Source organism: Stigmatopora argus, chromosome 6 (assembly GCF_051989625.1).
Source record: "Stigmatopora argus isolate UIUO_Sarg chromosome 6, RoL_Sarg_1.0, whole genome shotgun sequence".
NCBI lineage: Eukaryota > Metazoa > Chordata > Actinopteri > Syngnathiformes > Syngnathidae > Stigmatopora > Stigmatopora argus.
This window is the reverse complement of record NC_135392.1, coordinates 434054-459770: the sequence shown is the minus strand read 5'-3', so window position 1 is coordinate 459770 and position 25717 is coordinate 434054. Positions and strand designations below refer to the sequence as shown.

Here is a 25717-nt window from a genome sequence, read left to right as displayed (position 1 = left end):
AGTGAACTTCTATGGCAGGGTCTTGCAGCCAGCTAGGATGACTCTTTTCTATTAAAATACTTGGGCAAATATATACCAAATACTTATAAAATGTATAAAATTATCTTACTGAATCCAAACATTGGTTGGAAACAATTCATAGCTTTTTCGAGAGACACCTGTTACTTAATTTATCGAATGGCACTGACTTAAAATGGCCGCCAATGATAATTGCGTTCGCTGGTATATACATGTGATAGCTAGCTCGACTCCTTCCCGCTTCTGCGTTTCTTCTTCGCGCGCATTCGTTCGCCTTCGTTCTTCTTCGTCACCTAGCCTACTTCCTTGTTTGCTCCCCCTCCTTCGCCTAAGACTCTGCCGCCGCAAAAAAGTCCAAAGTTGTCCGGAACCGGGACGAAGATGTCCCGCGACCGAGGGCGACGTCGCCCGCGGCTCGCCTGAAAATATGACGAGTAAGAGGGCCGCCTTTGTTCATTTATTCCCCTTTCGCGAGCGGTCGGAAGCGACTGACAAGTCCTTTCGCTAGCGCGCTAGCCGTTAGCCACGTAGCGAGCGGCAGGTTGCGGACGCTCGGCTCGGCGGGGCCGGGTAAGCGCCTCTGAACAGCGGCCTTCGACCAGCCCGGGAGCCGCTGGGCCTTCGAACATGGAGAACCAAGACAAAGTGCAGATGAGGAGTCACCCTCGCAGGTAAAATTCGACTTCCTGCCTCTTCGTCGTGTCTCTTTAACCACCGTGGGGGGAAATGCTTCCGAAAATTGCGTCGTCGTCCGCACAGTGGCGCTCTACTCAAGATAACGTTCGGTTTACGATAGATTCGGACTGCCACGAACTAGTTAATCGTGTTTAAACAGACATTTTTTAATAACAAGAAAATATAACCGTGCTGAATGGTAGGTACTCTGGTTTTTTATGTCTCCACCTTTTTAGTTATTGATTAAAATGTATTTTATTATTATATTTTGTATCTTTCCAACACATTTTTATCTCATGCTCACACGATTATTTTCCAATGGACAACTGACTTTTCATGGGATGGAACCGCCACGCGTGACCCATTGGCCGCCATATTGACAGACTTGTGTTTTCGTTCGCTTCAGGCAGCTCAAGAAACTGAGCGAGGAAAGCTTGACCAAGCAGCCGGAAGAAGTCTTCGATGTGCTGGAGAAGCTGGGCGAAGGGTGAATTCCCGCTCTCTGCGATGGGACCGAGTGGACTTCCGTTTTTTTCAAGGTCCCGTGTGTTCAGGTCCTACGGCAGCGTCTTCAAGGCTAACTATCGAGAGACGGGGGAGATCGTGGCCATCAAGCAGGTTCCCGTGGAATCGGACCTGCAGGAGATCATCAAAGAGATCTCCATCATGCAGCAGTGCAACAGGTCACTCTTTATAACAATCATATTCCTTCCAAAATGAAATTATAATGTAAAACGTTTTTTAATACACACACATGCTGTAAGAGATTTTCTATGAAAAACAATCCCACCTTGTTCCTAACACTTTTGTGTTCCTAATCTAAAATGTGTTCTTTTTTCAGTCCCCACGTGGTGCGCTACTACGGCAGCTACTTCAAGAACAGCGACCTGTGGATTGTTATGGAATACTGCGGCGCGGGTTCCGTCTCCGACATCATACGCCTACGCAACAAGACGGTGATGCTCACAGTCTCGTTAACTTTTGTCTCTAAAAATTCCCAGTCCTTCCTATTTTAAATGAATTAGACCGCTATTGTTGCTAATGGCACGTGCTAAGTCCATTTTGGCTCACTTTTTTGTTAGTTTTAGTTTGCTTACGGGTCACTTCCTGTAGATTTTGGGGTATCTCCATCTCACTTCCTGTTCTCTGGTCAAGTCCTGTTGATTTGCGGGTATTTCCAGGTTACTGTGAATTTTGGGGTCATTTCCTGCCCATTTTGGGGACACTCCCTGTAGATTGTGCATCATTTCCTGTTTATATTCGGGTATTTTCCTGTCACTTCCTGCGGGTAACCGTGCGGTCCTGTTTTTTTGTGCGTGTAGTTGACGGAAGACGAGATGGCCAGCATCCTGCAGTCCACGCTGAAGGGTCTGGAATACCTTCACTTCATGAGGAAAATCCACCGGGACATCAAAGCGGGAAACATCCTGCTCAACGCCGAGGGACAAGCCAAACTGGCCGATTTTGGCGTGGCCGGACAGCTGACGGTGAGCGCCATTTTTGGGGGGAATTTGATCAGAAACCAAGAACAAACATACCTTCAAGTCAAAATAGTCAAATGGAGAACAATGGGCCAAACACAACTTACCGTATTTTCACGACTATGGTGCATCGTATTTTTAGCCGCAGTGTCAGTAACGAGTGCTATTTCTGTATTTTAAACACACAAAGGACGCACCGTTTTTAGACGCATATATGTTATATATTATATATGAATATCTAACCGCAATAGCGCTGGCTACCGGAAGCAGCTTATTTCCGGGTTCCGGTGCGCAGTGACTGCTGGGATTTATAGTTCTTTCACGCTACACCCACACGCTTAAAACACGTTTTTAAAAAGGCAACGGAAGGAAAACTGAGTTGGGTTGTACTTTATTTAGCCATTTTACAACTTACTCACGTCATCATCACCCACAAATCCATCAAAGTCCTCATTTTCTGTGTCTGAATTGAACAATTGTCCAAATGAGTCATCGAAAACGATGAGTTTTATACGTTCGTCCAGGCGGCCACAATCCATTCGCCAATAGTAGCTAGCTGGTAGCTAGCGTAACTTTTCCAACGGTGCTTCCCATGCTTTGTCAAGCTGTATTGATGTCGATGTATACAGGCCACAATCCATTGGGTGTATTGACAAAAGAACTACTACATACCCCAGCAGTCACTGCGCAGTACTTTGTCTACGGGAAAATAGTAGAGTCGGTGTACCCTATCAACTGATTCATCTTATCTTATCGTGATAACAATTTTAGTATTGGTCCATATATAAAGCGCACTGGATTATTAGGCGCCCTGTCTATTTTGGAGAAAAAAATAAGACTTATGTGCGCCTTATAGTCGTGAAAATACGGTACTACTATTACTACTGCGTTTTATATATTTTGAGATAGGCCATTGGTTGAAGGTGCGCCTTATAATCCAGTGCGTAAAATACACGATTGAAAAGCGGATCTTATTTCCTTTTGATTTTTGTTCCCGGTGGCAGGACACCATGGCCAAGAGGAACACGGTGATCGGGACGCCCTTCTGGATGGCCCCTGAAGTCATCCAGGAGATGGGCTACAACTGCGTGGCCGACATCTGGTCGCTGGGCATCACCGCCGTGGAGATGGCCGAGGGGAAACCGCCCTACGCCGACATCCATCCCATGAGGGTACGCCTTCGCATAAACACCCCGCCGCCGCGCACGGCCATTTTGCACGGTCGCTTCTTTAGGAGGGGTACCGTGGTTAACCGGTGCGAATCCCTTGTCACCCCCTGCAGGCCATCTTCATGATCCCCAGCAACCCCCCGCCTAGCTTGCGCAAGCCAGACGCGTGGTCGCCGCAATTCCGCGATTTTGTCAGCCAGTGCTTGGTGAAGAACCCGGAGAACAGGGCCACGGCCACGCAACTCCTGCAGGTGTGCCGCTGGGCCGAATCCCTCGAAAAAAGTCAAAATCAAAAACCTGGACTTGGTTTTCTTTTGTGTTTTTGGTCAGCACGCTTTCGTGAAGGCGGCCAAGCCCGCCAGCATCCTCCGAGCGCTCATCGGCGACGCCATGGACATCAAAGCTAAACGGCAGGAGGCGGAGCAAGAGGACAACGAGGACAATTCCGTAAGCTAAATGTTAACCTTTTTCGACCCCCCAAATTTTATATATATATGGATCGGGGTAAAAGCGTAATAAGGCCGAAAACTACTTTTTAGGAAGAAGATGAGGTGGACCAAGGCACCATGGTGAGGGCGGCGCCCGACAGCGACTCAGCCACGGTGCGTTCCGTCCGACCCGACGACGACCGGACGGGGACCGTGCGCTCGCAGCTGGGGACCATGATCATCAACTCGGACGACGAAGACAACGACGACGAGGCGGGCACCATGAAAAGTAGGCTTTTCAAACAATTCTACATTTTTTATATTTAAAAAAAAAAGCCAGTCCAAGGAAAGTGGCTTCCGTTGACGTCAATAGACGTCCACAGCATCCGGCAGTGAGTGAACAGGCGTTGAAAAAAAAGTGGGAAGGCGGCAGCAGTGATCGCGAATCTATGGTGCACTTCTTTGAGCGTCCACCGGAGGGCGCCTTTGCCCATTGACAGTCGCAAAAACGGCACTTGTACGAGTCAAGGGTGCTTGGAAAGCATCAATTATGGATGCGGCGCGCTATTAAATGAGGGAGGGGCGTGGCTATTGACGTGCGAGCGGAGGGACGATCAAGCGCCCTAAAAGCAACGTTTCCAGTTTCAAGCGTAAAACGGAAAGCGGCTCCCGAAATAGCGGGCGCGTATCGACGACCGGCTCGGGTTGCCGTTGCGGCGCCGCCATTTCCCGTCAGGCTCAGAAAAAAAAGTGTAAAGTCGAGACCCGACCGACCTTCTCCTCGCTCCAAATATTTATCTTTTCTTATCTTTGTGAAAAACAACATTTTAAGAATTTAGCTTTTTTAGTGTTTCGGTTCGCTGGATTTTTGTAAGTCGAACTTTTTTTTGGCTAATCCTAATAAAATTGAATTTTTATTATTTTTATCCAATAGAAATCAAATCCTGTGTCACATCCAAGCCATTTTTCATTTTTTTGTCTTAATTAGAAAAAAATGATAAGCTTTTAATTTGCTCTTATACGAAATGTACCTTTTCTTTGTATAAAATTTATATACATATGGAAATTCAAGTTTTAATTTTCTAATATCATGATTTGTTTTTAGGTCCTCTTCTAATATTTTTTTTAAATTTCAATTTTTCGTATTACATTTAATGATATTTTTTTAATTTTCTGCAATTTTTTTTAATACATTTTTTTAAATTTGCACTATATCCAATCAGTTCTAGTTTCATGGTCTTCCATGTTTTTCCCGATAGGAACGGAGGAGGACTCGCCGCCGTCCAAACCGTCTTTCTTGGAATATTTTGAGCAGAAGGAGAAAGAGAACCTGCTCGCCCCTCAAAACGGAAGCCAAGAGTCCAAAGTCCCGTCGGAAGACGACCTCCGCTCGGTAAGTGGCATTTCGTCGTCGCCGTCCAATCCGTTCTGACCGCCAGGGCGGCGCTAAAATCCGCAGGTGAGCACGTGGTCGGCGGACGACCTGCGCGCCCGATTGGCCGCCCTGGACCCGCAGATGGAGCGAGAACTGGAGGAGATCCGGCAGCGCTACCGAGCCAAGCGGAAGCCCATCCTGGACGCCATCGAGGCCAAGAAGCGGCGGCAACGCGACTTGTGACCCCGCCCACTCCGCCGCCAGAAGGTGCGTGCGTGGCAAAGCACAAAGGCCCAAAAAAGCTCATTTTTTCCATGCTGCAAAACAAAAGAATCTTCACTGCCAATAATAGTTCATCAGATGCTACTTTGAGCACAGCAGTCTTGGTTTGACCACAAATACATATCACATTATTTTTGGTTCAAAATGTGCTTTTTGTCGTCACAAATGAACATAAGTTGAAAATTGTTATTTTTGCCCAAAATGTACTTTTTTTGTAGCCACAAATGAATATTTTTGTCACTTTTTTGTAGCCACAATTGAGTGAAATGTCACAATTCCCTTTGTCCAAAACGTACTTTTACGTAGCCCTAAATGTTTATTTGGGGACCACAAATTAATTGATGCATTTTTTTGTCTCGAGCTGGTAGTTTTTTTGTCCTCACGAAAAATTCTTTTTATCCGTGGTGATGTCACGCTTTGTCGGATATTTTGTGGCAATACAAAACATGGTACTTTGTGGCCCCCATTTTTTATTTATTTATTTTTTTCATAAAGAAAATTGGATTTTGTGGTGACAAATTGGAATAACGTAGCGCTTGCGCGTCAGGATTTTTTGGGCGTTGTCGTCGGCATACCTCACTTTTGGCATTTGTGCTAAATATCTCATTTTTGGGGTCAATGGAGACCCCAGCTTTGTATTTTTGACTTATTTTTGCGCACTATTTTGGAAGCTTTATGCATTTTTTGTTGTTTAAACTTTTTGCTAAATGACTACTGCGTTTATTGCTTTTTTGTTGTTGTTTGGATGCGTGACCTTTTCACTCGTCAGGGTCAAACTGCTGGTTAACTCATTGGTTGCCGCAAAAATCCTTCTTTCTTTTTTTAATCCATTTGAATCATACATTTTTTATAGACAAAAAACGGAAGATATTCTTTTGATTTTTAAAAACCTTGAGAAATATTGTCTATTTTTTAAATTTATTTTCCTTTTTTTTATAAAATGGGTTGGAAAATCTTCCCCAAAAATTTTAATAGCAGATTTTTTTATTTGTTCACAATATGGAATAAGGAAAAATTGTGAATATTTGTTTTTTCCATTTATGATTTTCATTTTTTTTAAATGTTATGTTAAAGGGGAAAATCTCAATGTTATTATTTACATTTTTCTAGTTTGGCCATCTTACGCCGGCCGCCAATGAGTTAACGGTTGCCTTTTTTTTTCTTTTTTAAAAAGGGAACATGAGTCGAAAGCACTGGATGTCAAAAAGATGAATTTATATGATTTTTTTTCCATAAACGGGATGACCTTCCCTTTTTAACATGCTCTTTTGTCCTTTTAGAGAAAATAAAGATGAAGGGAAACAAAGGCTTCCACGTGCTTTTATTGCAAATTGGGGATTTTTAGGGTGTCGCCGAGTGGGCGGCGCCCTCTTCCAGGTACCCCCGGTTGACGGCGCCGCCCCGGTGGCCGTCCGCCCCATCGCCGCGGTGTCGGACGGACGCCTCCAGCGCCGTCTGGCGCCGGTAAAAGTGGGAGAACTTGTTGAAGATGAGCGCGATGGGCAGCGCCACCAACAGGGTGCCGCCCAGGATGCAGCCGCCGGCCGCCAGCTTGCCGCCCGCCGTCACCGGCACGGCGTCGCCGTAGCCCACCGTGGTCATGCTCACCGTGCCCCACCACCAGCATGCCGGGATGGTGTCCAATCCCTCTGCCTGCAAACAAAAAAAATGGGCTTTTTTTCCCCCGTCAGGGGAAAGACACGATTGGCCTGGGGGACTTCCTCACTTCCTGGTACTCGGCGGTGTAGGCCATGTCGGAAAAGACGGACACGCCCACGGCCAGGTAGAGCAGCAGGATGCCCACCTCCCGGTAGCTGTGCTGCAAAGGGACGGACGGCGGTTCGGTTCACTAGGGGGCGGGGCTTCCCGGGGGGAGGGGGGTGGGGCTGTGCCGACTCACCCTCAGGGTGGCCCCCAGCGAGCGCAGTCCCGTGGAGTGTCGGGCCAGCTTCAGCACCCGGAAGACCCGCGAGAGGCGGAACACCTCCGAGGCGCCAAGGGAGGAGGAGTCCGGGACAAAAGTGGGCGGGGGGATGAAAGAGAGCAAGAGAAAGTGAGGGCGGGAGAACGAGTAGGAGGAAAGAAGCCAGGGGGGGGGGAAGGGCGGCGGGCACCTGCAGTACGCGTCCCGTCAATCCCCGCTCCGACCGGGCGCCCAACGTCCAGTCGCAGAGGAGCGTCACGTAGACGGGGAGAACGGACGCGGCGTCGATGGCGTTGAGCGGTTGGAGGAAGAAGCGTTTCCTGTCGGGGGCCGACAGGAAGCGAAGCGCCACCTGTCCGGTGGGGCCCGCCCGATCAGTTGCGGCGAAAGGGCCTCTTGCCCCAACCAAGATGGCCGCCAAAGTCAAGGTGGCGAAGGAACCCACGACGGATTGGACGTCTGCTAAATTCATGAACTTGTCGTGTCGATTGCCGGCACAGTCCCAAATGGAGCGAACTGACTCCACCTCAAGGGTGGCGGCCATGTTGGAGGGGGCAAAGTTCTGCATTTTCATTCAAATTCAGTCACGACGACCCGATTTCTCCATCAAAAATCGTTGGATTCGTGTCAAAACATCGAACATTTACCGCCAGGGATGACACGAGAGGTCCGGGCCGTCGGGACCGGGAAGGCCGGCACCGAGCGAACCTTAACTTCAATTAAAAGCAGAAGAACGCACATACCTCCAGGGTGAACCAGCAGGTGCTGAACGCTTCCACGGCGTCCACGGCGGGATCCCGCAGCGCCTTGCCGTCGCCGTCCAGCGTCTGCGAGGCCGGGGGACGACGGTCAAAAGGGCGTGGGCTCGGTCCTCCGCCAGGGGGCGCACCTGGTAGTCCGGCACGCTCTCCACGCAGGTGGCGGCGAGGGAGGCCAGCAGGACGCCCACGGCGACCGCGCTGAACACCTTGCCGGGAAGCGAGTAGCCGGGGTTCTCCAGCGTCAGCCACAGACGTTGGCGAGCGGCGCCGTAAGGCAGGCGGGCCAAGTGGCGCAGCTCCCTGCCAAAAGACTGCGGGCGTCAGAGCGCCGCTTGCTCTGGCGGCGGGCGAAAGAACGGGACTTCTCACGCGTGCAGCCGTCGGACGTCGTCACGCAAGTAGTCTCTGCCGTCCAGCCGCTCCTCGTCGTCGTCGTCGTCCCAGCTGGCCCGGCGCCGGCTCCCCATCTTGCGCTCGTGGTAGCGAAAACGGCAGCAGGAGTCCAGAAAGAAGTCGCCGATACCCCAGTACTCCATCTCCTGGCTGCGATTGGAACTGTTAGCGCCGGCCGGGGTGTCCAAACTGTCGCTCACTTGTCAATCTCATTGCACATGGCCCAAACAAGAATCCGGAGTTTAGCCTACATTCTGTTGCATTTCGCAACTTAGATGGAGGTCGTCGCTATAGAATTAGCTCAGGAATTATTTTTCTGAACCAACCGCTGAGCTTCACGACGGTCACAGGGGGTGCTGGAGCCTATCCCAGCTAACTACGGCCACCAGCCAGCCAATCGCAACGCACAAGGAAACAAAGGACAACCAGTCATAGATTGGGTCAGGCAATTTAGCAGCCATTGATCGCCTGTCAAATTTTGGGCCACTTCCTGTTAATTTTGGGTCACTTCCTGTTAATTTTGGATCACTTCCTGTTCATTTTGGATCACTTCCTCTTCATTTTGGATCACTTCCTCTTCATTTTGGATCACTTCCTCTTCATTTTGGATCACTTCCTCTTCAGTTTGGATCACTTCCTCTTCATTTTGGATCACTTCCTGTTCATTTTGGGTCACTTCCTCTTCATTTTGGGTCACTTCCTCTTCATTTTGGGTCACTTCCTCTTCATTTTGGGTCACTTCCTCTTCATTTTGGGTCACTTCCTCTTCATTTTGGGTCACTTCTTGTTCATTTTGGGTCACTACCTGTTCATTTTGGGTCACTTCCTGTTCATTTTGGGTCACTTCCTGTTCATTTTGGATCATTTACAATTAGAAATGAGAGATGCTTTTGGCCCCAAACAATCCTTATAAAATAGAATATATTTTTGAGTGAGGGATCAAAGTTTGGAAAATCGGACTACAGTAATCCCTCAAATATCGCGGTTAATGTAGACCAGAAATGGCCGGGATCATCGAAAAATCGCCAAGTTTCAGCATGGATTTTCACATGAAAATGAATTTACATTTTTAAAAATAATTAAATTCAAAGGAGGGATTACTGTCATCGGCACCTGAAGGAGAAAACGCAGTGCTGTTCCGTGACATGAAGTTTTCCCGTTCGGTAGAAGTGAAGCACGTAACGGAACAAGCCGGGATTGCGGTCAAAGTAAAACTCCTGCCGCTGCGCGTCGTAGTCGTCGCACACCTGCAGGGGGCGCCAGAGTCGCCGCTTAGTTCCTCGATATTTGGGAATCTTTCCGGCGCTACCGACCTGTAGTACGTCCTCCTCCGAACGGCAATCCAACAGTTTTCCCAACCTGGTGTCCGGGAATTTGGTGAGGGTGCCGCAGCGGAGGGTGCGCCTCAGGCCGCCCACGTTCACGCGCACCAGACTCTCGCGCGCCCCCTGGCGACGCTTCGTCACCATGCTCGCTTATCGTGGGAAGAAAAAAAATCGCCATCAATATCGTCAGGATGACGCTAAATGTCGTACACATGATTGTAAGCGTCACACAAAGTGTAAACTTGTCCAAATGTCTAAACATCATACAAAATATGACTACTATAAATAACATGGGAAATATGACAGGAAACATTGTAAACTTGTCCACAAATGATGTAAACAAAACTTCATCCACATTCTAACCTATGTAAATCGTATTCTTCTTGATGTTTTAGGTATGACACGGTTAATCGAAAACAATTTTCTCACCTTTTGCCAAATGTGTCCTGACGTCACGCTCTGCTCACCTGGGCAAGTCTAAAAAAAGATGACGCAACGTTTTTAAATGACGAGAAGTCAATCAAACGTGCACCTTGCTGCTCGTCTGCTGTGTGTGTGTGCGTCTGTGTGCTCTTTTCTACTTGGGAGTCTTCGGCTTTTTCCGGCACTTTCCGGAGGGAGCCGAGATTTCACGTGACCCAGTGACCGTTTAGTGCACTTTTTAAAACATGCTTATTATTATTATCATTTTTAAATCCTAATGGTTTTCTCATGTGAAGTGCACTTGTAGGATCGAAAAAAAAGTAAATAAAATAATTTCAAAGTTAACTAACTAAGGCTAGTGATTTAAGTCAAAATCCTGCAAGTCATGATGTCAATCTGGAATTGATTTTTTAAAATATGCATTCGTGCATGCATTTATAGAGGTATATACATCAAATTTCATCATACCATTTATTTTAAGGCGGCGTTCATGACGTCTGTCAAAGTTGTGCGCATGCGTATGTCCGTCTATTGGCAACAGACCCCATAAATATTGCATGTAGGCGGCCATTTTAAAGCAGTACACTTCACTTCTCAGGCGGGGTCTATTGCAGCAAACTTAAGTTGAGTCATTTTCTCTACTTAAATTGCCCCAACTCGGCAATATTTTTGACGTTTTGTCAAAAGATTCTGTTCATAACAAACCGTAATAATATAATTATGATTCGGTGTAGTTAAAAGCACTATACACGTTACAAATAGCTCTGGCACAAAATGGCCGACAAGCGATAACAGTGGTCCTTATTCGCTCACCGGACTGTAACATGGACTGTCCCCTTGCGCTGAGCTCGACCAATTGGAAGTCACAACGTCACTTCTATTTTGGATATTCATGAGAGTTCGCGGGCTTCGTGTACCCCGTGACCACGTCTGGCGGGAAAGTCAGGAGTTCTCAGGCAGACTTCCCTAAGCAACACATCTGACCCCAAATCACGAACAATGGAGGTGAGTTTTCTTGCCGTCTTTGCTATTCGTTTTGGTCGCAGGAGCTTGATAAATGTTGACTTTGTCGACCTTTCATGTCAACATTTGTCGGCGTGCGGAGTTAGAAAGTTGCCGACATGATAAAGGCGTAAACTTTGAGTTGTTAGCGCCTGCTACGATTAGCAAATAAAACTAAAGGTGCCCCTTTTTTCAGTACGAATTCCAGTACAAACCTAGATTATTCTCAGAATAATGAGTTGGAAAAAGTATGACAACGTTGTGATATTTCGGTCTTTTAAACACCTGACAGACGAACTTGTCATTTTAGCCAAATTTGAGAATTCTGGAAGAAAACCCATAAATCGATATATGTAAACAAAAAGTCCTGTCTATTTTCGGGCACTTGAATGTCACTTTCCTGTAATTACTGCGCATGCGCAGTTGGGTTTCGGTAAACGATATTTTGCCAGACAATGACTGACAATAGAGAAACTGAGTTTAACAAAAAGATAAATTAAACATTGGGGTTTTTATTTATGTTTGGTCAAATTTGACTCTTTTATTCTTTACTATCGATAGAGAGTTGAAAATTTGAGTTTCGTGACATTGCAAGAATGAAAAAAGAAATGAGTCTACATTACACGGAAGCTATCCAGACTTTAATTTGAGAGCGTGTGTCGTGGTCAGGATTCGTCCGAGTCGCAGCCCTTGGCCAGCAGCCCCGAACCGGTGTCCAGGAGGGGCGACCTGACCTCCAGTCCCGGGAGAGACCTGCCCCCCTTCGAGGATGAGTCCGAAGGCCTCCTGGGCGACTCGCTCCCGATGGAGGAGGACGAAGGCGGCGACGGCGAGGAGCTGATCGGGGACGGCATGGAGAGGTCGGGGAGAAGCCGCTGTCTTCTTGTCGTCGAGGCGGACGGCCGTCCTTACACGTGTTCCCACGCCGCAGGGACTACCGGGCCATCCCGGCGCTGGACCGCTACGAGGCCGAGGGCCTGGACCTGGACGAGGACGACCTGTCCGAGCTGTCTCCTGGGGCGCGGGCGGCCGCCGAAGAGGCCATGAGGCGGCGGGATCGCGAGCGGGGCTTCAGCGGCCGCCTCAGGAGAGGCCTCCTTTACGGTCAGACCTTCGGAGATGGACATTTTTTCTCCTCAAAACAAAATATACCAAACCGTGAGTTCAAGCTAACGAGTCGCCACGGCGTTTGCCATCTCCAGACAGCGACGACGAGGACGACGAGCGTCCGGCGGCGCGGCGACGGCGGCTGGCCGAGCGGGCGGCCGAGGGCGAGGGAGACGAAGACGAGATGATCGAGAGCATCGAGAACCTGGAGGACATGAAGGTGAGTCGGCGTGAATGTCCCAAAGCGTTTTTAACCTACTTCGATCCGATTTTTTCTTTTTCCTCAAAATATGTTTTGTCGATAGCGATCCTATCCCTGCCCTTATTGTTAGACCACCAAAAATAATGTACCGTATTTTCACGACATTATGGCGCATCGTATTTTTAGCCACAGTGTCAGTAACGAGTGCTATTTCTGTATTTTTAAACACACAAAGGACGCACCGTTTTTTAGACGCATATATGTTATATATTATATATGAATATCTAACCGAATAGCGCTGGCTACCGGAAGCAGCACCAAACTCTTTTTCCGGTTTCCGGTGCGCAGTGACTGCTGGGATTTATAGTTCTTTCACGCTACACCCACATGCTAAAAACATGTTTTTAAAAAGGCAACGGAAGGAAAACTGAGTTCGGTTGTGCTTTATTTAGCCATTTTACAACGTACTCGCGTCATCATCACCCACAAATCCATCAAAGTCCTCATTTTCTGCTGGAGCCTATCCCAGCCGACTTCGGGCCATAGGCGGGGGAAACCCTAAATGGGTGGCCAGCCAATCGCAGGGCACAAGTACACAAACGACCAATCGATCATAGATTTGAACCCAGGATTCCTACTGTCAGGCCGACACGCTAATCTCCACCCCCGGACCACCCGCTCTCCTTTTTTTGACACGTCGGCCCTCTTCTGCTCAGGGTCACACGGTGAGGGAGTGGGTGTCCATGCCGGCCCCCCGCCTGGAGATCTACAACCGCTTCAAGAACTTCTTGCGCACGCACGTGGACGAAAACGGTCACAACGTGTTCAAGGAGAAGATCGGCGACATGTGCAAAGGTGCGCCGCGCGTCCCGTTTGTTTAGCACGCTACGGGCTAACGTCGACGTCAAACCTTTTCCCGCAGAGAACAAGGAGAGCTTGGTGGTCAACTACGAAGACCTGGCGGCCCGCGAGCACGTGCTGGCTTACTTCCTTCCTGAAGCGCCCCTGGAGATGTTGAAGGTGGGAGGAGTCTAGCAGAGACGAGAGCGTGGCCCAACGCCGTCCTTTTTTGGCCCTCAGGTGTTTGACGAGGCGGCCAAAGGCGTGGTGTTGGCCATGTACCCCAAGTACGAGCGCATCGCCCACGACATCCACGTGCGCATCTGCAACCTGCCGCTGGTGGAGGAGATTCGCGCGCTCAGGTACCTTCTTTTCTTCATTTGAAAAATGCTTCTTTCTATATACGTATGATTTTTTTTTTCTTTTTTGGGGGAATGAAGGCAGCTCCACCTGAACCAACTGATCCGCACCAGCGGGGTGGTGAGCTGCTGCACCGGCGTGCTGCCGCAGCTGGGCATGGTCAAGTACAACTGCGACAAGTGCAAGTTTGTCCTCGGGCCCTTTTTCCAGTCCCAGAACCAGGAGGTCAAGCCGGGATCCTGTCCCGAGTGCCAGTCCCGGGGACCCTTTGAGATCAACATGGAGGAGGTCGCTCCCTCGCCGACAGCCCTCGTGTTGTCATCCTCATGTTTTATCTCACCGCCTCCTCCTCTTCTTCTCCAGACAGTCTACCAGAACTACCAGAGGATCACCATCCAGGAGAGTCCCGGCAAGGTGGCCGCGGGCCGCCTGCCGCGCTCCAAAGACGCCATCCTGCTGGCCGACCTGGTGGACAGCTGCAAGCCCGGAGACGAAATCGTGAGTGCTCCAAAAATGGCTTCCCAAAACGGAAAACTGCGCACCTTTAGTTTTAGTTCGGGTTCCTGAAACGCACCAATTTTTAGTTTTCCACTTTATAAGCTACTCTAACGCGGCCGTCGATGGCGTTGGACGTCCAATCCGTTTGAAGCGGGTGGGCCGGTAGCACCCTCTCACTTTAAATGGATGTGACGTTTTTTTAAAATTGTTTTTTCAGGAGCTGACGGGCATCTACCACAACAACTACGACGGCGCTCTGAACGTGGCCAACGGCTTCCCGGTCTTCGCCACCGTCATCCTGGCCAATCACATCACGCGGCGAGACCAAGGCGCCGCCGTGGCCGAGCTGACGGACGAGGACGTCAAGGCCATCGTGGCGCTGTCCAAGGACGAGTGCGTCGGAGAGAGGGTGAGTTTAAATGGAGGATTTTTTTGGCCATCTTCAAGTATATTTTCTCACGGCCACTCGAATGATTTGCTCAGATTTTCGCCAGCATGGCGCCGTCCATCTACGGCCACCAGGACATCAAGAGAGCCCTGGCCTTGGCCTTGTTCGGCGGAGAGGCCAAGAATCCCGGTAAGATCATGGTTGGCGGGGAGAGCTCATTTGCTGACCGTCGGGTGGAAATGGGGCCATTTGGTGGCCGACGGGTGGTACTTCTACTCGCAAAAGACGGCAGGAGCATCTCTATTTTAAAACACCCATAGCAAGTTATGACGGAGTATAGTGTCTGCTCGTACTGTAGCCGTCTTACGTCCTCGCCTTCCTTCCTTTAGGCGGGAAACACAAAGTTCGAGGGGACATCAACGTCCTTCTGTGTGGGGACCCCGGGACGGCCAAGTCTCAGTTCCTCAAGTAAGCCTCCATCGATCGATCGACCGGGTTAGAAGAGAGGGGAAAAAAAACGGGCGTCGGCTTTCCCACGCAGGTACGTGGAGAAAGTGGCCAGCCGGGCCGTGTTCACCACGGGCCAAGGCGCCTCGGCGGTGGGCTTGACGGCGTACGTCCAGAGGCACCCCGTCACTCGCGAGTGGACGCTGGAGGCCGGGGCGCTGGTTCTGGCCGACCGGGGCGTCTGCCTCATCGACGAGTTCGACAAGGTACGCCGGGACCGGGCCGACCGACCGATTGGCCGGCTCCAACACCCGAGTGAACGTCTGCTTGACCCCCTCCCCCCAGATGAACGACGCCGACCGCACCAGCATCCACGAGGCCATGGAGCAGCAAAGCATCTCCATCTCCAAAGCGGGCATCGTCACCTCCCTGCAGGCCAGGTGCACCGTCATGGCCGCCGCCAACCCCATTGGTTAGTAGGCCGGGAGTACCGTATTTAAAAGCGCATATGAGCCAACCCACCTAAAATGGTTTACAATTTCTCGCTTGTATGATTCCATATTTTCACCTCCATATTCATGGTTTTAATAGGGAGTACAAATGTGTTACTTTGAAGGGAAAATGTTAAGAAAAATCATCACGTGGTATTTCTGAGATACTGTATGAATCAAAAGCTCATGAATATTAATTAATTCATCCAGTAATGGTTGTTTTCTTACTGCAAACAACAAATAGTAAATGTTCCTTTGCTGACGTCTACTGGTGAAAAAGAGTATAACAAGTCTTGTGCGCATATAAGCCATACCCTTGATTCAGTCTGTTTTTTTTTTTCTTTAGGAATGACTCGTTATATGGAGAATGACTCTTTTTATTTCACGAAGTGATATCAAAATGATATGGCGTGTGTTCGCAGGTGGCAGGTACGACCCCTCCTTGACCTTCGCGGAGAACGTGGACCTGACGGAGCCCATCGTGTCGCGTTTTGACATCCTGTGCGTGGTCCGGGATACGGTGGATGCCGTGCAGGTGCGTTCCATGTGACTTTTTTCGCTCTAAACATCACCAAATCTAAAGAAAATAGAAAAGTCCAGTCCACATCCAATCAGAGATCTGGGCAACCATAAGTTCCCCACATCTCCGCCAGGAGGAACCACGCCCCACTTTCACATCCGGCCGTTCGTTTTCAGGACGAGATGTTGGCTCGCTTCGTGGTGGGCTCTCACGTCAGGCATCACCCCGCCAACAAGGAAGCGGGCGTGACCCATGAGGACGTCCCCCCGCCCAACTCGTCCGACGTGGAGTCCGTCCCTCAGGAGCTCCTCAGGAAGTACATCATCTACGCCAAGGACAAGGTAGGCGCCGTGGCAAACCAAAACAACAAATTGGGGCGTTCCGTCTTAGATGGAATCCTAAATCCAGGACTAAAGCCGTATGTTGAGACTTTCTTTTCCTTTCAGGTTCATCCCAAACTGAACCAGATGGACCAGGACAAGGTGGCGCGCATTTACGGCGAATTGCGAAAAGAATCCATGGTGAGGACGGGAGCGCCGAGCGCCCGAGAACCATGGCGCGACTGACGGGCGTGGGCTCATTTCAGGCCACGGGCAGCATCCCCATCACGGTGCGCCACATCGAGTCGATGATCCGCATGGCGGAGGCGCACGCCAAGATGCACCTGCGCGACTACGTGACGGAGGACGACGTCAACATGGCCATCCGCGTCATGCTGGAGAGCTTCATCGACACGCAGAAGTTCAGTGTGGTCAGGAGCATGCGCAAGGTTGGTCCGTCGGGGTGGGCGGGGCTCGGATCGGCTCTTTTGGGGGGGGGGCGGGGCTCCACCCACTAACCTCGCCCTTCTCTCCGCAGTCGTTCTCCCGCTACCTGTCGTACCGCAAGGACAACAACGAGCTGCTGCTCTTCGTCCTCAAGCAACTGATCGCCGAGCGCGTGTCGTACCAGAGGAACCGCTACGGCTCGCGTGAAGATACGGTGGAGATCCCCGAGAAGGAGCTTCTGGACAAGGTGAGTCGTCATCGAGCGGCCATCTTTGGTTCCGCCCGGCTTGATGATAGCTTTTTCTCGGGCAGGCTCGGCAGATAAACATCCGCAACCTGACGGCCTTCTACAACAGCGAGCTGTTCCAAGCCAACCGCTTTGCCTACGACGCCAAGAAGAAAGTGCTGCTGCAGCACTTTTGAGGAGGCCCCGCCCACTTGTAAATACGTGTACATGTTCTTCATTGAAATGAAATGGTCTTTCTTCTAATCCAGTGTCCTTCCATTCCTTGACTGCAGTTGACAAAGCTTGCATAAAACATAAAAAAACATTTGAAAATTAGTTAGTCGGGGCGCCGTGGTACACGGTCGATTGGTCGCCCGGAAGGTTATAGATAATTACCATTTAAATTGTTGCTCAAATTCCCTAAATACAAACTGCGAATTATGATTTAGTCATACTTAATGCCCTAGTAATTATTAAGCTAAAGAAAAGCTCCAAATTTCCCGGACTTTTATTGATTTTTGTTGGAGAACTTGTTCTTGACCCTGACTGACATCGCTTCTTAAAGGGACAACGCATGTACATACAAACTCTTGTACACTCTCACATGTCGGCTCAGTGAAACTGCTCATGGCCATTGTTGGCTTTTATTGATGCGTAGACCGTCTTGTTTTACCTTGTTTTGTCGTCGGTCTTTTGGTCGCCCGTTGTCGCGGTCGGGGCGACCAAAAGACCGGCGACCAATCGACTGCACACGGGGCGCTGTCAAGGCCAAAGTCCATCTTATTTCCTCAACCGTGGCTGCTATTGTCAAATCTGTTTGAAACGGGAGGTCCGACAGCAAGTGAGCCAAGCGTTCACTCGCTGCCACCCTTCCGCTTGGGCTGGATTGGACATCTGCTCTCAATTGATTGCATAAGCACCTCAGGGCGGCCATGTTGGTTGGGGCATCGCCTCATCAATATGCTTGCATTAATATCATCGAGGTCATTTATAAACAGATCATTAATTAATCGGTGTCAAAACACTTTTCCATTGGAAGTGGGATGGTTGGGAGAAAATAAACGTTTTGAGGTGGCTTTCAGTGCCTGGAAAAAAAGAAAGAAAAACAATACAACATGCAACGGCAAATACGGCCCACTAGAGGGCGCCATGAGATTACCGGCTGCTTCCTTGGAGTTTCCGCTCTAGATGTTGATGTTGGTGCAGTATCACCTGCGCACACTGGGTATCGCCAAGTTAATAGAAACCACTCAACAATTACTAATGAAGAGGAAAAAGTTTCCTGACGAGTGACCAAGTTTACGACCGCATTTTGGGGTAAGAATTTCTTTACTTTTGCCTCCCTGCCCAGTCATGAATGATATTCCCCGACTCACTCGTCGAGTTGCCATGTTATTAGCTTAGCTTCCGAGCTAACGAACCACGTCCGCCCCAAGTCTTGGAGCGTAGCTAGCAAGCACAGCGCTAACATTTGCCGGATAAAAGTCAACTTGGTTCAAAATGAATGAAGCAAACGTGACATTGGTTGAAGTGGAGAAAATAATTAAACACGAGCTTCAGGATAAAAGTGCGATGAGATGACAATTTTAACTAGCTCTCCGAGCATGACGTCATCGTCAATTATGATGACGTCAAATTTCAGCGACAAACAATTTTTACATGAACCGCTACTAAATTTGTCATGAATTTCCATACCGTTCAAATTGGAGCTAAAATAAATGTTGTCTTTTCAACTCATTGACAGTCCATTAATAACAATGACAAAGAATTTTGACATTTAACCACCACTTTTCATGCCGTTCAAATTGGAGCTAAATAAAAGTATGCAATCTTCTTAATGATCATCATGATTGAGATGGTCCCCGGGGGGATAGAGTAGACCAGACCAGACCAGACCAGACCAGAGACGAGACAGTGTCTCTAAAAGGCGGACGTCGGACAGACGCAGACTAAAGTGCTTTGATGAGCGGATCGCCTTTCGTCATTTTAATGTCTGGCCGCTCTTGTTATTTATTTATTTTTTGGTGGGCAGATGGAGCAGGACGCTGGCTTGTGTTTAGAACAGCCTGCATTTGTCACATGGTTCTTCCGACAATAGAATAACAGCTGGCCGCACTTGAATGGAAGAGCAAGACTTTTTACTTATTGGGAATTGGCAAGCAAACATCTCCTCTTATAACATTCTTTTTCATTTTTTTTCCCACGGCCACACTGCTCACGTGCATTGTTTCTCGCCTTTTCACCTTAAAACGTTCAAAATTTCATGCGTTTGGGTCAAGAAAAACCTTTTTCTTTCAAGTAACAAATGATCATATTTTAAAATCTATCCCATCCTACATTTGATGTCCAATTTACATTATTTATACACATTTTCAGGACCATTCCACCAAAATTTGACAACATCCATGAGAACCATTGAAAAAATAATGCAAAAAAATGGGGCAAAAATGAAAAACTGCCATAATGTAAAGCACTCCTGCAAATAAAATATGTGGACATGAAATGCAGAATTGCAATAAAAACTGCTAAAACAAAACCTGGCAACCCCATCCCCGCAAAAAGTGCAAAATCAAAATACAGTAATCCCTCAATTATCGCGTCTTCATTTATCGCGAATTCACGACTTTGTGATTTTTTTCTGCTATTAGTTATTTATTGGAAGAATTGGATTTTTGTCAAATCTCATCACGTCACTTGGAAATTTGTTTCGCTCCCGTCGTATCTCATTCCATTTCCTTTCTTCAGTTTGCTAGCGCTAGCGTACGTTTGCGCATATTTCCAGCACGTGGCATTTTGACGACGTTTCCGCCCCCCACGCCGGCCTCCCGTCTTAAATTGAGCACGTCGTCACGATGGCGTCATCCTCGCAGCTGAGCCCAACGCGTTTAAAAGCGGTATTTCCGCACAGCCGGCTGCCGAAGAGTCCATCTTAACGCACGTGAAGGTCGCTTGGGAAGGGAATCCAAACCAGATGTTGTCAAGGAAAATTGCTAACATGGAACATTGCAGGAATGTTTTACAAGAGCAGCATATCACCGCACTGCACTTTTATAAAGTTGTTTTTCATTTTTTTTATTGCTATAAAGAAAAAAATGACCCAATGGTGCTGTCAAAAGCTACAGCACGTGACTTTAAAATGAAATTGGACAATTTTTTTGGCTCAGATCAATTTTTTAAAAAGCTTAAGGTTAAAAATGACCATATTTTTCGCATATCTTCCTGACTACCAAGGGAAAAAATGTTGTCCAATCACATTTATTTTAAAATTTCCCAATCTATGTGAAGTCATTGCAATACTACAAAAGAAATTTGGTATCATTGGAAAGTTCTGAATGTCCTCTATAGAGTTAATGCTATTGGATGTACTGGGTGGGAGATATTTAGGTTTACAAATGTCCTCTACAGAGGATACATTTTAACTACTGCTCGTCAGGTGGATACGAGCCGGTACACGGTCGATTGGTCGCCGGTCTTTTGGTCGCCGATCTTTTTGTCGCCCGGAAGGTTAGGGATAATTACCATTTAAATGGTTGCCTAAATTCCCTAAATACAAACTGCGAATGACTTTTTAGTCATACTTAATGCCCTAGTCATTATTAGGCTAAAGAAAAGCTCCAAATTTCCTGGACTTTCATTGTGTTTTGTTGGAGAACTTGTTAAGAAGACCCTGACTGACGTCGCTTCTTAAAGGGACAGCGCATGTACGTACATCCAAACTCTTCTACACTCACACGTCGGCTCAGTGAAACGGCTCAGGGCCATTGTTGGCTTTTATTCATGCGTAGACCGTCTTGTTTTGTCGCCGGTCTTTTGGTCGTCGGTCTTTTGGTCGCCCGTTGTTGCGGTCCGGACCAAAAGACCGCGACTAAAAGACCGGCGACCAAAAGACCGGCGACCAAAAGACCGGCGACCAAAAGACCGGCGACCAAAAGACCGCGACCAAAAGACCGGCGCCCAAAAGACCGCACATGATACGAGCCACCTCCGCGTATAAGCCGCACCCGTAAAATGGCCTTAAAATTGTTAAATTGTACAATTTCTTACGTATAAGACGCCCCTGATTGACATTTTTCCCCCTCATTATTAATGGTTTTAATAGGGAGTACAAATGTGTTACATTGAAGGGAAATCATATTTATGAGATTTTGTATCAATGTGTTCCGAAAGGGTGTTGCCTGCATGTGGAGCAATTCCAAAATGAAGTCATGTGAGCAGTACAACCAGGAAGTGTGTCCGAGTCTCCGGAAAAAGGTAAGATGGCGGCACAAGTGAGTTTTTTCATGTTATATGCAAGATACGTTTTCTTGAATTTCATTTCTAGACGTCAAAACTCATTGTTTTTAGCGTTTTATCTGTTCATCTTTTCTCTATTTTCATCCGCATTGTCTTGCGTTATGGCGTTTTGTGCATGTCAAGTCTAATTTGTGTGCATATAAGCCATACTCTTGATTCAATCATCATTTTTTGGAGCGATAAATACAACGTATATCCTTAAAAATACTTTTTTATGGCCCTGCCCACCCAGAAAATTTCCAAACAGAAGCGAATGTCAGTACGAGACCAGTTTTTGCCATCTGCTAGCATGCTAGCGCTAAAAGCGCTATTCTCTTGTGGTTGGGTGTGGTGATTGTTGTGTCGATATGTGCTAGCTAGCCTAGCACCAAAAAGCGACAAAAATAAGACTCAATTGATGAGAAAAAGCGTCTATTTCCCGATTCTTTGGTTTAGATGAAATCATTATGAAATGGTAAAAGTGATATTTGCTAGCTAGCCTAGTGTGTTCTCATGTCTTGTGCAGATAGCATAAGGGAAGAAGGGGCTTCCCATGGTGCACTTCTTGTTGCGACGCCTCCTCTGGGTCACGTGGAATCTTATGATCTCTTAAATGTGGAATATTTTCATGGAAGATTAAGCTCACGTTTCAGGAAAAAGACAAGTTGCTTGCGTGTGTGTTTGCGTAATTGCACGTTCCTTGTTTTTTTTCTTCTGTGGTTTTCGGCCAGTTAACTTGCTTGCGTTGGCAAATGTCACTTGCCGAGGCCCGCGAATCGGGACTTATGCACGCAAATAATTCACAAGGAGCGAAAAGTACAGATAATAACCCCCCACAAATCTTTATTGAAACGTTTGAGGGGATTTTGCCAGGCCTTTGTCTTGCCTGGATGTTTTAAATGGACCAGCGATTTGGGACGGTGTCCAGTTGCTCCAGTTGTTTCGTCAACTGGCAGTTTGCCAGTTGTCGCGGCCCGCTTTAGCGCATTTGGCGCGCTCGCACTTTGGCCGAATTTTGCTCATTTCTTTCAGTGAATTTGTGTTATATTTGCAAGTCGGAACATGCAAATTGCGGGAAGAGTCGCTGTAAAAAGGACAAAACACGTTCACGAGCGGTCCCGGGAATCAAACTGTTAGAATTATTAGGTAATATTCTATATGTGTTGTAAGCATTTTTCAATAAGTAGTAAAGCTATAAATCAAGTCAAGGGATGGACTCTTTCCTGCGCAGTTCTCTTCTCAAGGGCAAGGGAAAAGAGACGGACACCTTTTCCCAGCAGGACCAAATGAGACTGTTATGTCGGGGCTTCACCAGCAGATTTGAAAATACGGCTTTGTTGACATTATAATACTGCTTTGTTGTCATTATAATCCTGCTTGGTTTACTTATGAATGCTTTGTTTACCTTATAATGAAAATATTATGTACCATTGTTTTGGGGAGATGTCACACCATTTCATTCTGAGACTGTTGTTTTTCCAAACCAGAAGGTGTTATTGTACTGATTACATGAACATGTTTTTCGAATGTCGCGATTAAATACAATGATTCAGTTACTAGAATTTAGAATGCACTGGGGGCTAAGACGACGCCACATTGCATCTCCTTGCAAGTGTAACCAGAAATGTTGAAAGATGTTTTTCCTTTTTTAATTAAATATTACTAATAATGATTTAAAAGGTTTGAATCATTATTCTAACATTTTGGTCCTTCGAGCCGGCTACATATCCATTTCAAAGGATACATATGGATTTTATTGAATTAAGTAAAAGTGAGGGGAAAAGATACTGCTTAGTGATTATTGATGCCTTTTCAAAATGGGTTGAAATTTTCCCAACAAAACACATAGATGCGTTAACGGTAGCCAAAGCATTATGTAAAGATATCATTCCACGATATGGAATCCCAGAAACCATTTGTAGTGATAATGGCACCCATTTTGTTAACAAAATAATTGATGGAATTGGCAGTAGGTTCCATATCTCGTTGCGAAATCATTGCGCCTACCACCCACAATCGGCGGGCCTTGTCGAAAGGATGAATGGAACTATAAAAAATAGACTAAGAAAATGTATGGAAGAAACAAAGAGACCATGGACAAAATGTATTGATTTGGTGAAGTTACATATTAACATCACGAGCTCAAGTGGGTTAACCCCATATGAAGTCCTGTTTGGTAGACCATACAAATTGCCATTATTCACTACACAATGGGAATTGGATGACGAGGCAAATTTAGCTGACTACATGAGAAAATCTTTAGAAAAACGCACCGAACTTAAGTTACCAGAGGGAGATGGTTCTTCTCAACAGGAAACGGACGGAGCGAAGGTGGTTCCTGGAGACTGGGTGCTGATACGCAGTATAAAAAAGAAACATTGGAGTGACGCAAAGTGGGAGGGGCCATACCAAGTGTTGCTGACCACGCCAACAGCCATCAAGATAGCTGAGAGGGGAACCTGGATTCACCTTTCACACAGTAAGAAGGTTATCTCAATTGAAACGGTCCAAGAGGAACCCCATAAACAAAGATAAAAAGTCATGGTAAAAACAATTGTTGCCCTCGGGGCAAAGGCATTAATGATTGTGACTCTATTCCTCTCCATAATAGGGCTACTTTCTCCAGTTGGAGAGAAAGGCGGAGGCGTTTCAATTAAAGATACACCTTCTTACGGGAGGGTAAAACGAGCAACAATAACATGGGACATAACATTACCTACTGACTCAAATTTCCAAACATGCATTCGAGATGACACCCCCAGACGATTAAGCACACGAACACTGTTTTGCCTTCCATACAATAGAACTACGGATATCTTCCTTTCATGGAAGAAAATATTTTTAGACTCATGGACATCCCGGTCGCCATACAAGGGATCAACCTATGGTAAAGGATATGTGTGGTACATGACGGCCCTGAGGAGGGGTTGGGGCAACCTTGTTGCAGAAACTGGTCAAGATTGGCGAGCTTGGATGTCGGACGCGTGCGCAAAAGCCATCAGGCCCCAGATAAAATTAACCCAGACGATGGGGGGAATACAAATCAGTATTCAGACGGACAAATTGACTTGTGGAAGAGATCCTTGTCTGACGTTTTTCCTAAGCCCATGGTCAAGGGGGGAAAACCCTTATTACAAATTTTACATTTGTGTCTCAACAGTAATTACCATGCCTATGGAGGCCGTGTTTAGGGCGTCAGAGAAGGAAACAACTGAAAAGGCCGTAGTAAAATTGAAATCTGAAAAAACCACAGATGATGAATTCATTTCTGCAACAGGGATTTCCCAAACGGGCAATAATTGGTTGTTGTTGATGGAAAATGCAGCTAAGGCTATCAATCAAACCTGTATAACATGTATGGGGCCACGCCCCCTCTTACGAGTAGTGCCCGCGCAAATTACCCCTGATTGTGTAAATGAGATAATGACAAAAGAAGATGTAAGCCCAAAATGTATGAAATGGAATAATGTCTACCCAGTTACAACGACAGCGAAGGACAAGCCTAACTTTTCAACACATGTCGCGTTTAATCATTTTACCTGTTTAGTCCTCACAGGGCACGGTCCGGCACTGGGAGCGATAAATGTGACGTGGTGTGCCCACGTCCTAAAACAGACTGCACCCCTGATACCACGTTCTGACCTATGGTGGTGGTGCGGCCAAAACAAATTATACGACTCCTGCAAAAATGCCGCAGGACTTTGTGCCTTGGTCTCACTGTTATTACCAGTGTCTGTTTTTCCATCTACAGTAGAGGAGATACAATTGGCTGCACAGAAATCTGGTATGATGGCGGGCCCCTCGCGACGGCGGCGATCGGCATGGAGAGAGGAGGATCCGACCTACATTGATGCGATTGGCGTCCCCCGGGGAGTCCCAGATGAGTATAAGTTGGTTAATCAGATCGCAGCAGGTTGGGAGTCTATTTTTCTTTTAATTACTCCAAACAAAAATGTTGATCGGATAAATTACCTGCATTACAATGTCCAAAAACTTGGAAATTATACTGAACAGGGATTTGTGGCGATAAAGGAACAACTAGCAGCCACCAGCCTAATGACGTTCCAGAATCGCATAGCAGTGGATATGCTGCTCGCGGAGAAAGGGGGCGTGTGTGCAATGTTCGGAGATGAGTGTTGCACTTACATACCGAACAACACGTCACCCGAGGGGTCCCTCACCGACGCCATTGATGGCCTGCAGACCCTCAACCGCAATATGAAGAAGCATTCTGGAGTCAGTGAATCCGTCTGGCAGCGCTGGTGGCGGGATATGTTTGGAGAATATCGGAATTTGGCTCAATCCGTTGCAGTTTCCGTAGCCCTTTTTGCTACGATTTTGAC

The 25717-nt window shown here is 47.4% G+C and overlaps 3 protein-coding genes across 5 annotated transcripts; 2 read left to right on the top strand and 1 right to left on the bottom strand.

The window, feature by feature from the left end:
- Positions 1-290: 290 nt before the first annotated feature.
- On the top strand, positions 291-6735 carry LOC144075951 (serine/threonine-protein kinase 4-like). 2 transcript variants are annotated; one of them, XM_077603419.1, is made up of 12 exons: positions 291-452; positions 527-689; positions 1100-1180; positions 1248-1376; positions 1535-1649; positions 2016-2180; positions 3179-3346; positions 3457-3594; positions 3674-3790; positions 3883-4060; positions 5031-5164; positions 5231-6735. In XM_077603419.1, the coding sequence occupies exons 2-12, from the start codon at positions 646-648 to the stop codon at positions 5387-5389; spliced, it is 1428 nt and encodes a 475-aa protein (XP_077459545.1). In that variant the 5' UTR covers positions 291-452; positions 527-645; the 3' UTR covers positions 5390-6735. The 2 variants fall into 2 exon arrangements, with proteins under 2 accessions (XP_077459545.1, XP_077459546.1); XM_077603420.1 differs by having other exon boundaries at positions 307-689.
- LOC144075950 (delayed-rectifier potassium channel regulatory subunit KCNS1-like) lies at positions 6715-10406 on the bottom strand. Of its 2 annotated transcripts, XM_077603418.1 has the most exons (10): positions 10261-10406; positions 9820-9980; positions 9620-9753; positions 8483-8656; positions 8242-8413; positions 8096-8179; positions 7543-7704; positions 7329-7412; positions 7155-7247; positions 6715-7081 (listed from the first exon to the last, which is right to left on the bottom strand). In XM_077603418.1, the coding sequence occupies exons 2-10, from the start codon at positions 9973-9975 to the stop codon at positions 6770-6772; spliced, it is 1371 nt and encodes a 456-aa protein (XP_077459544.1). In that variant the 5' UTR covers positions 9976-9980; positions 10261-10406; the 3' UTR covers positions 6715-6769. The 2 variants fall into 2 exon arrangements, with proteins under 2 accessions (XP_077459544.1, XP_077459543.1); XM_077603417.1 differs by having other exon boundaries at positions 7329-7704.
- Positions 10407-11171: 765 nt separating this feature from the next.
- Positions 11172-17366, top strand: mcm2 (minichromosome maintenance complex component 2). The gene is made up of 20 exons (XM_077602853.1): positions 11172-11259; positions 11926-12116; positions 12188-12360; positions 12459-12583; positions 13282-13420; positions 13488-13585; positions 13646-13767; positions 13846-14053; positions 14129-14263; positions 14481-14672; positions 14747-14840; positions 15041-15119; positions 15193-15364; positions 15444-15570; positions 16012-16124; positions 16286-16450; positions 16556-16630; positions 16696-16878; positions 16968-17123; positions 17189-17366. The coding sequence occupies exons 1-20, from the start codon at positions 11254-11256 to the stop codon at positions 17297-17299; spliced, it is 2664 nt and encodes an 887-aa protein (XP_077458979.1). The 5' UTR covers positions 11172-11253; the 3' UTR covers positions 17300-17366.
- The last annotated feature ends 8351 nt before the right edge of the window (positions 17367-25717 follow it).

What these genes read in the sequence shown, in the direction of transcription:
- LOC144075950 (XM_077603417.1), bottom strand. Translation starts at nt 9,975, where the DNA reads ATGGTGACGAAGCGTCGCCAGGGGGCGCGCGAGAGTCTGGTGCGCGTG. An exon ending in CGGAGGAGGACGTACTACAG is followed by an intron (nt 9,754 to 9,819) that starts GTCGGTAGCGCC and finishes CGCCCCCTGCAG; the next exon opens with GTGTGCGACGACTACGACGC. An exon ending in CACTGCGTTTTCTCCTTCAG is followed by an intron (nt 8,657 to 9,619) that starts GTGCCGATGACA and finishes TTCCAATCGCAG; the next exon opens with CCAGGAGATGGAGTACTGGG.
- mcm2 (XM_077602853.1), top strand. An exon ending in GCCAAGTCTCAGTTCCTCAA is followed by an intron (nt 15,120 to 15,192) that starts GTAAGCCTCCAT and finishes TTTCCCACGCAG; the next exon opens with GTACGTGGAGAAAGTGGCCA. An exon ending in TCATCGACGAGTTCGACAAG is followed by an intron (nt 15,365 to 15,443) that starts GTACGCCGGGAC and finishes CCCTCCCCCCAG; the next exon opens with ATGAACGACGCCGACCGCAC.
- LOC144075951 (XM_077603419.1), top strand. Translation starts at nt 646, where the DNA reads ATGGAGAACCAAGACAAAGTGCAGATGAGGAGTCACCCTCGCAG. An exon ending in CCGACATCCATCCCATGAGG is followed by an intron (nt 3,347 to 3,456) that starts GTACGCCTTCGC and finishes CACCCCCTGCAG; the next exon opens with GCCATCTTCATGATCCCCAG. An exon ending in CGGCCACGCAACTCCTGCAG is followed by an intron (nt 3,595 to 3,673) that starts GTGTGCCGCTGG and finishes GTTTTTGGTCAG; the next exon opens with CACGCTTTCGTGAAGGCGGC.